The 10,000-nt window shown below is 40.4% G+C and overlaps 2 protein-coding genes across 3 annotated transcripts in view; both read left to right on the top strand.

Moving 5' to 3' along the window:
- LOC137993417 (uncharacterized) overlaps positions 1-10,000 on the top strand; it is a 25,898-nt gene that overhangs the window by 11,627 nt on the left and 4,271 nt on the right. The gene's annotated exons all lie outside the window — the stretch shown is intronic.
- LOC137987769 (high-affinity choline transporter 1-like) lies at positions 629-8,721 on the top strand. Its single transcript, XM_068833847.1, has 5 exons — positions 629-757; positions 4,879-5,007; positions 5,768-5,921; positions 6,852-7,084; positions 8,197-8,721. The coding sequence occupies exons 1-5, from the start codon at positions 629-631 to the stop codon at positions 8,719-8,721; spliced, it is 1,170 nt and encodes a 389-aa protein (XP_068689948.1).

The raw sequence follows: 10,000 nt of genomic DNA, 5'->3' as shown, positions 1-10,000 counted from the left end.
CCAAAAGAACGCATATTCTGCCCATTCCGAGTGAACCGTATTCCAGTCATTCCGTTCATTCTGCTATCGGGAGCAGAATGAACGGAACAGTATTCCCTTCATTCCGAAAACAGAATAGGTCCCAAAAGAACACGAATACCGTCTATTCCGTGTGTTCATATTCCGGAATCGTAACAAAAGAACGAGCCCTTGTTTCCTTCAAGTGTTTCTTCAAGTGCTAACTCATCACAAGAAGGTCCCTGGAGTTTTTTTTTTTTTTGGTGGAGGGAGGGGGGGACAGGGGGCTGCATCCTAAATGTACCCACACTACCCATTGCAATTTCCAATTTTAAACTCAAAGTCCAATTTGAACTGCAAAACAAAGTCCAGTGACCAATACGTTCAGCTGTAAACAACTAACATTGAAACATAATTGTTTCACTTTTGTTTCGACCGCTGCCATTGTGAAAGGACCCACTTGAGAGGTACGAGAAATATTTATCCCTATAAGTTTTCTCTTATGTGTATTTTGTTAACCCACATTAAAGATTAACATCCTCCTAAAGGTTGAATAAGCAAATGTGCAGTTTAGTGAAAAAAAAAAGGATTTATTTAAATGCACAGTTTACGCGCAAAATTTTCGTTAAAGATGCTGGTCAGTGCACTAACTACTATCAGTGAGGATCTTCTAAACAAAGGCGTGGCATTTGCATGTCTGTTTCAATGGGATACCATGGCGGTATTTCCTGCCGGTGTTAATGACCATGAAAGTAAAGTGGTAAAATGTTTGTTTATTTAATTCATGTTGAAGAAACAGCAGATCCGCCCAAAACCCGATTTCACACGAACCGTAAAGAATGTATCAAGTGCTTTTGATCCGATGCTGTTACAATCAATCTATCAATCTCACTCGATCTTCATACGTATGTGAAGTTGCGAATAGCCATTCGTCTGATTTTCATGTATGTCGTGCTCCGCTATAAAAAAAGAGCATATCAAAAACGTATAAGAGAAACAATGATCTGGGCAGGATACAAATCCATAATTAGCAATATCCGCAATTAATCGACTAAGTGCTGTACCGGCTGATTACGTAAGTTGACCGGAAAACCGTAAGGTCTTAAAAGGATGTACACGAAAGCTATATATCTTTCCCAAATTGAGTTACTTTTGATAAAGTGAAAACGCCATCTAACACACATAGGGCTTTGGCCATGAATACACATAAAAAATGACTTCTTGAAGGTATAAAGTGGGTTTGGAAATTATTTTTGGTATAATCAATTTTGAATGCGAAAGGCTCATCCAGATCCAGACAATAATGATTTCATCAATATGGTTTAAATCCAGATATTAAAATTCTGCACCGGCAAGTTACACGAGGTCTCTAAAATCGCACTCTTAAATGTAAGAGATTGAAGTGGACTTTGATTAAAATGTTCGATGTGTGGACTTAATTTCTCCTCATCGATTCAGTCTTATCTCATATCCAGCAGCTGGCAGCGTGCTTTTACTGTTGAGAGGTCTGCTTTGACAAGAAATTATCTTGGCTTGTCCTAGGCAGTATCTAGTCGCCATTATTGTTATAAACCAAGAGAAAATGAGGGGACAGAGAGGGAGGCTCCCGGTCCAGCCCTTGGGATATGTCATGTCCACGAAAGTTATTTTTAGACGAGCGGAAGTCTTTGTTCTAGCGGAAGTCTGTCTTCCGAGACGTCGGCATGCAGGCCAACCTCGGTCAGATGTTTGAAAGAAAATAGATACTAATCAGCCTTCCACGTGCGCCGCCATTTTCTCTTTTCACTAAGAACCTGTGTGCGAGGCAAGACTGCATGCGGACGTCTCGGAAGACAGACTTCCGCTAGAACAAAGACTTCCGCTCGTCTAAAAATAACTTTCGTGGACATGACATATCCCGGTCAACGCCCTGAGCCTCCCTCTCTGTCCCCTCATTTTCTCTTGTATAAACACAGTAGCAGGATAAACGAAATGGAAAAGTGATCCTCGCACCTCTCTGGATAATTAAGTAATTTTCTCTTGTAGTAGACACCTGAAAATTACAAGTGGCTCCACGGGATTCGAACCCATGACCTCTGCGATGCAACTAACAACACTCAGTTGAAGCCGCCTGAAATCTTCAGGTGTCTGTAAGAGACAGTTTCTGAAATTGTCCAGAAAAGTGCAAGAAGGATCACTTCTCTATTTCGTCTATAACCAGCAGTTCAATTATATGCATTTATTTCAATCAGTAGCAGTATAGTTGAGGGTTATTTTGTTCGACATTGTATAATAAAGAGAATTTTTTTTAAGCAAACCGGCGTACATGTCTAAGCCAGTTCATGGTCAGCATGTGTTCATTGACGACGGTCAATCACAGGATAATCAGTAGACTGATTTTCAACACCACACACACACCAAATAGCTATTACTAAAGTGTTTGCGACTTCTTCAGACTTCTATTAGTTAAAATCAAATAAAGCTATGACCATGACATCAATCTTATGAAACTTGTGCCTGCAAATTTTTGCTTGGACGATGACGAAACCAATATGCATGGCGATAAAGATGTTATGAAATTATGATTCAAAAGGACTCTGGATGCGAGCCATTCTTTTGATGATGGAATAACATTGGAGAAAGCTAATAAAACTAAAAGGTGCTCTGTCGCGGACATTTTAAAGTTTTTCGGTTGCACTCAGTTAGCACAGTACACAGTATTGAGTTACCTTGAGTTCACGTGTTTAATCGCAGACGTAACGGTAACCTCTAGTTGGACCTAATCAGAGGTTTCGTCTGTGTGCAAGCTAGTAATACTCTTGAAAACCCAAGAAGCTAGCGATTATTTTTTTAATATGCAGGTTTTTTGAGAATGCCTTGTCTAAATTTAGGAAAGATGGCCACCTTTTGCAAATTTTCACCTCCTCCATCTTTAGCTGAGACAAAAAAACTCACGGTTTTTAGTAATATAATACGATTTATCTAAGCCTTGATTTTTGGTTGTCATTAATACGAACGCCAGGTTTTGACTTTCAAGTTTCAAAGTAAAGGTTTAAATTGAATGAGATTACCCTTTCAAGGGTTTTAGAAAGACGATGTTTGACCAGAATGTGGAACCCATGACAGTTTAATAACTGAAGGTGTCAATCAAAATAGGAGTGTCCGTTTTGGGAGAGATGAAACTACTAAATCGAAATCGAGATTTAATGAGCCTTTATATAATGAAGTCCTCGGGGAAGCGTATGAAAATCAAGGTGGCCGAACAAAGATTTCGCTCTTGCTAACGCAATGCAGCGCGCGCGCGAGGATTGCAAAAAATAAACGTGGCTTCAATACAGCAATCATTTTATTTGCTCAATGCTTCCGCTATCTGTATTATTTTTCCTCATAATTGAACAAAGTGTTTTGATGGTTTTAGTCTTTTATGAGAAATGTGTGTCTTTGTTATCAAAAAAAAAAACCCAGTTAAATGCAGCGCATGCGTAGTAAGTTAAAAAATTTGCGATTAAAGTGAAGTAAAGTAAAGCAACCACATTTAAAGTGGTACTACGACCAAAAAAAAAATTGTTTTTCCTTTGAATTTCAAAACTATACTAACTAAACACTAACTCACCCAAGTTTTAAGTTCTCATTTTAAAAAGACACCTGTTTATTTTAGCTGGAATTTTCTTATTTATTGGTCCGCCATTACTAACTTTAAAATCTTGAGAGAGCTGGGTCGAGGAGAAAATGACGACAAACACTCACTAGTTTAAGAATGCAATGCGTGTGTACGCGGCCTAATTAATATGCAGCACGGGAGTTTCGGGCTTTCAGACTTTTCAACCCGTGTTTTGCATATATAATAAATTGCGTTTACATGCTGAAATTTTAAGCTAGTGAGTAAATGACGTCATTTTCTCTAGATCCAACCCTCCGAGGTCCAATCGGCCAGTTTTGAACGTGAGTAATGGCGGACCATGAAATCCAAAACTTACACTCAAAATAAACAGCCTTGGGATTTTTTTCAAAGCTCAAAATTTTGCCAGTTAGGTGTTAAGCGGACACGCTTTCAAAATCTGAAGATAAAAAGGAAATGATTTTTTGATCATAGTACCACTTTAACGTCGATGGCTCGTAAACGTAATTCAACTGACAAACCTGATTGAGGTCGACGGTGCTCTCACTTTACTGCCCCCTCTCCATCAGTGCTCCGTTTTAAGGATATTTAAAGCTACTTAAGCTACACTGAAAGGAAAGAAGTTGAAAAAAGGATGCGAAATCCGGGATTCGAACTCAGGTTCCCTGTACCCAGGCCGCGCACTAACCGACTGTGCCATCATTGTTCCTCGATTGACTGCGGAATAGCTTTCTCGGAAATACGCCTATTTCTCGACAAGCACTCGTTAGAATTTAACGAAATTTGGCACGAAAATACTTTAGGAAATAAGTAACTGGAGTATTGAAAAAAAAAATCGAACTTTAACAGAGGAAATTCTAGATATTCCAGAGACCCTTCACAACAAGGGATAACTAAAGATCTCTCTGTCAAATTATCATTAAAATAGGGTTAACTTGTGAGCATCGTTACAAGCTTGTTGCAGGTAAATTATAAAGAAAATTCAACGTCCAGATTTTGTTCAAATAAACAAAACCGATTTTAAAGGCCTGTTTATATTTTTTCATGTTGCCATGGCAACGGCATATACGTCAGCTTAACTATCAAAAAAAAGAAGTTCGCGTTGTTAACTTGCTTGGTACCATTTTTGGCGACCAAAGGATCAAGGGTTTTAGAGAAAAAGGTAAATGAAACAACCTTTTGTTGATGAACAAATGTTGCACAGTGATGAACCGTGAGCTAGCATGAAGCAATTGATTGGTAATCATTCTTTTACTTTTATTGCTTTATCATGTTTCTGTTAGTGGATAAGCATTCCATTTGCCTTGACAAACTCAGCAGTCAGTAGTATTGCGGAAAATTCTGGTCAACGATGGGTTGGAGAGTGGTCCACGAAGTATGTTGGTGTATGGCTGGACTTTGCGCTCTTATTAGTAGGTGACAACCCTGAAAACTATTTTATGGAGAACAAAAGCTTTTCTTGAATGGACTCCTCACTCCAGTAAACTCAGGGCTCAATTTCGAATGAGCTCAAGTCTTAACCCTCAGGGCCCGGTTGTTCAAAAGCCGGTTAACGCTAATCCCAGATTAAAAATTAACCAATGAGTTTATTTCTCTACTCCCAAATGCTGTTCAACGCTGATATTCGGCAAAACTTTACATCGGAGGAAGTCAATCTTGAAAAACAAAAATAAGCAAAAGAAACTTTCACCAAAAAGTGGAAAACGTGAAACAAAGTTTACGCTAATCCTGGATTAAGTTAATCGGCTTTCGAACAACCCGGCCCAGAAGTCCAAACCACTGTCGACTCCATTAAAGTTCAACTTTCAACCAACGCTCATTTTGCAGTCACCAAACTTGTTTACAGCGACATTAGGCGAACTGTTCAAAATAGTAATCAGCCAAAAGAATCGAAATCAGCCAATCGCTACGCTGGATGCGTGTTATAAACATGTTCCGCTGCGGTTATTGACGACAGTGAGAAAGGAACAGTTGATTGGAATTTAAACTTTCGGGTCCACGAGTTATTGACATGTGCATTAACGAAACTCGTAGTCACCTGAAAATCGCCTATTTTACATTACGTTTTCTTTTGTGTGTTAGCTCTCAAAATGGAGGGGAAAAACGTGGCTCCAAAGGTGGGAGAGATCAAAGCATTCAATTTTGTGACCGTTTGTTTGATTTTATGTTTAGATTTTTGGCGGTGTTCCGTGGCAAGTTTACTTCCAGCGTGTGTTGTCATGTAAGACAGCTCGAAAGGCGCAAGGACTGTCCTTGGCAGCAGCGTTTGGTTGTGTCATAATGGCCATCCCAGCAGTCCTTATTGGGGCTATTGGAGCTTCGGCAGGTAACTGAACCTGGTGAAACAAGATTGGACTGGTTTCTTCTGGATAGAGAATGAAGTTTCCAAGTTAGAGCGGTTTTCAAATGAGTGTCGTAGAACCAAAACCAAAGTAATTACTTTGGCCAATCAAAAAGGACGGTGACAATCCAGTAATCCAATCAAAACTCGAAGAAATTACACGTAGCCGACACGAAGCGCGGGAAAATGTGCACGCGCAAGCCACGATTGCTTTTGGTTTCAATTCTGATTGGTTGAAAAAATGGCGCGAGAACTTTGAACCAATCATTGAGTGAAGTAATGCAAAACCAAAGAAATTCGCTAATTACTTTCGACACTCAATTGAAAACCGCTCTATCACAAATATGCTGATATGATTTCTCTCTCTCTAGTCATCTTGATTAATTCACTCACATGAGGAGAAACCGCAAAAATTAGGTTGTGTTATAAAGTCTAATGATTTTGGATTTTGCCATTCTTCTGCGCGATGCCGCTAGATCACAGAAGTTGACATGTGGATAGTAAGTGACACACAACCCACCCGCCTTTTTTTGACCTACTAAACGTACCTGACTGACTCAGGTTGATTTATCGACTAGCAAATAAACAAAAAACACTGATCGTCAAAATTAAAAGGTGGGAGGACAAAGATGCACCGCGGAGGTTCCCTTTTGGGATGGGGGACAAGAAAGAGAGCCTCTATCGCTACTAAAGAGTCGGCTGACATCTTACACCATCAACACGCAAATTTCCTCCAACAACTTTGATAACCAAGCTTGAAAAAAACGGCTTAAACGGCAGTTTTTTTTTTTTACAATTAAACCCTTGGCGTTAGTAACACGTTTTTTTGAAAAACCTTAACAGGACGAATACGACAGAGGGTTTTAACCCTGACCATTCCGCTCAAAACTCTAAATTCACTTGTTTTCTCACCAGACTGGAGAAGGACAGACTTCTTCAAGCCATCTGGAAACGCTACCAACCAGACCGTGACATTTGAAAAGTCATTAGTTCTTCCCATGGTACTTCAGTACCTTACACCAACAGCAGTATCATTTGTGGGCCTCGGTGCTGTATCTGCAGCCGTCATGTCATCCGCTGACTCCAGTATTTTGTCTGCCGCCTCAATGTTTTCACGAAATATTTACAAACTAATTTTCAGACAGAAGGTACGAGATACAAGGCACTTGCCTGCTGGTTCACCTCCTCAGAAGCTTCGATTGCCTCGGTCAGCTCCGGAAGTAGCGACCCCTGACCTTTTTCAAACTACGCGCAGGCTCGTAGGGATGCTATTATTTCAACCTTTGGCAGACCCTTTGGCAACTATTTCCTTTTTGAAATTTCTGAGACTGTGCAGAAGAGTCCAAAATTCGTAGACTTGCTGCTTACGAAGTAGCCTCAGCCAGAGGTGGTTATTCTCGGTGTTCACTGACCACAAGTATTGGGGCTTCTCGAAATCGGACCACTGGGGCATATGGCCATTTCCTCATTGCTGTTTACCTTTGTTTCAAAGTGATTCTCGGTGCCAAACCATTCAAATGTAAATGAGTTTGATTTGCCAAGAAATGCCTTTTCTTTTTTTCATTTTAACGGTTGCGCACAAAGACCAATCAAGGGCTTTGCAATCTAGTAACAGTGTGATCAGTTACCGCTAATTCTTTCTCCGCACAAAGCGTGAAGATTTTTGTCGCTTTTCTGGAAACAAATGACTACATCAACTCGATTATCAACGGTCAATGGCAAAAGTAATCTGCTAATCTTGCTCCATTCACCTTTTTTGAAATTAATTTTCTATTAACAATTTAAGGTCAAACCAAGCTGCACTCTCTTGTTCGCGTAACCACAAGTTCCGCATGAATTATTATATTTTCAACCTTGGATATCGCGTTTGTCGGGTTTTGATTGGCTCACTAAATCCCGGTTGTTTGTGCATATGTCATATGATTCATCAAAATATTGCGAACTAAACGTTTCGGTCCCACTATACCCATTGTCAGGTTATTCTCTGTACTTCACTCAGTGATTGGTTCAAAGTTGCCGCGCCACTTTTTCAACCAATCAGAAGTGAAACCAAAACCAATCGTGGCTCGCACGTGCACATTTTCCCGCGCTTCGTGTCGGCTACGTGTAATTACTTCGAGATTTGATTGGTTTACCGGATTGTCTCCTTCCTTTTTGATTGGCCAAAGTAATTACTTTGGTTTTGGTTTTACGACACTCATTTGAAAACCGCTCTAGTACATCGTGTAATTATGAACTGAACCGCGAACTTTTCTTCCAGGCGTCTGAAAAGGAAGTGGTATGGGTCATGCGCATTGCTATATTTGGAGTTGGCGCAGCTGCCACCGCCATGGCCCTATTAGTGGATTCAATTTACACCCTCTGGGCGCTTTGCAGTGATTTGGTGTATGTCATCCTGTTCCCGCAACTCTGCTGTGTCGTTTACCTTAAAGGCACCAATACTTATGGATCCTTTTTGGGTTATGTGGTGGGAATTGTGCTTCGCTTCGGAGGAGGAGAGAAGGCAATCAGTCTTCCACTGTTTATTAAATATCCATTTTACGACGAGGAGGCCGACGAACAACTCTTTCCGTTTCGTACGCTGGCCATGATCGCGTCATTCCTTACAATTGTTGTGGTCTCTTACTCGCTGAGATTTTTGTTTCACAAGGGAGTTTTATCATCAAGACTCGATTTCTTGCAGTGCTTTAGGGAATACAATTTGGTGGGACCAGAGAAACGGTTACAGAGAAATGAAAACCATCCTATGACGAAATTGGGAAGAAAAAGGAGCTCTAAACTCTAAATGATGGAAACTTGCACTTTTCAATAGGCCATTTTCGAGTTCCTGTCTGCCTCCTCTTCAAAGCGAGTCTAAGTGCGAAGTCCTTGTGATTAGTTTTCATTGTTATTTAAAGTAGAACTAATTTCCATCACAAAAACTTCGTACTTAGACTCGCTTTGAAGAGGAGACAGGCATGAACTCGAAAATGGCCTATTGCTCTTGTGTTGGAACTATTTTTTTCTCCTTGAAGAATTTACATTTGATTTTGTTTGCTGAAGTGGTGGATATGGACGAACTTGGGATCGAACTTCTGACACCTCCAATCCCTAGCCTACATTGTTGACACAAACCTAAAGCTGAGCTGTTTTTGGAATGTCACGCAACGCTCCCCACTCAGAACAATCAAAAAGCTACATATCTGAGAAGAATATTTCGTGTCAATAGCCCTTATGCGTGTTTACGTTTTATTACCTGATTTCACCACCAAGCCTCGATTTCGAAAATCAAACTTTTCAATTTTAGCTTGAGCTGAAACCCGAAGGAGCAATCCTGTAAAAGAAAAACCACTTGCGAACAGTATTCCATCTCCAGATGATGTCAGTAAATTTGTGCAAACGAGGCTTGCTGGTGAATTTTTGAGCATATGCCGTCATCATGCATGAGGTATATTTTATTAACACGTGTTTTTTTTTGGCGCCGATTAATGTAATCAGCATCCTTTTTCGTACCCTGGTCCCAGAGGTTTTTCTTTCTTCTTCTTCTTGGACGAAACTTAGCCGCGAAGGGGCGACAACGAATTATCGACGAAGATCCCCACGAATCTCATTTTCATGCAGACGCCAACCGTCAAACGCTTCAAAATCATAATTTAGACACACCCAATGGCAATCACGCTATCCTCACCTTCCCTCGGTTGTTTTAATCATTTTACCCAATCAAATTTTGAATTGCGTGGATGTCAAAATATTTACCATTCAGAATCTACAGTCATAACTTGACTGTAAACATTACATGGAGGACCGAAACTAGAGGTTTTCTTTTCTCACTGATTCGCCTTTCGTTGTCGCCGCTTCGCGGCTGAATTTCATCCGAGAAGAACTGAAGGAGAAGAAGAAAGAAAAACCTCTGAGACCAGGGTATCTTTTTCGTGGCGCAAGCGCACCTGTCCGACATCTCGCTCTTGTTTAATGTGGCCTACGTTCTACATAAAGATTGTATTTTACCATCAAGGCAAGGACATCAAATCACTGCAGGAAATTTACGGAGTCGTTCATCGTTGTCTAATTTAGCATCCCTATGT

This window comes from Montipora foliosa, chromosome 2 (genome assembly GCF_036669935.1).
Source record: "Montipora foliosa isolate CH-2021 chromosome 2, ASM3666993v2, whole genome shotgun sequence".
NCBI lineage: Eukaryota > Metazoa > Cnidaria > Anthozoa > Scleractinia > Acroporidae > Montipora > Montipora foliosa.
The sequence above is the reverse complement of the archived record's forward strand: the minus strand, read 5'-3'. Positions and strand labels throughout refer to the sequence as shown.

Coding starts and splice junctions, on each gene's coding strand:
- LOC137987769 (XM_068833847.1), top strand. CDS start 629: ATGCTGGTCAGTGCACTAACTACTATCAGTGAGGATCTTCTAAACAAA. Junction 5,008..5,767: donor TGGACTTTGCGCTCTTATTA/GTAGGTGACAAC, acceptor TTTTATGTTTAG/ATTTTTGGCGGTGTTCCGTG. Junction 5,922..6,851: donor GGCTATTGGAGCTTCGGCAG/GTAACTGAACCT, acceptor TTTTCTCACCAG/ACTGGAGAAGGACAGACTTC.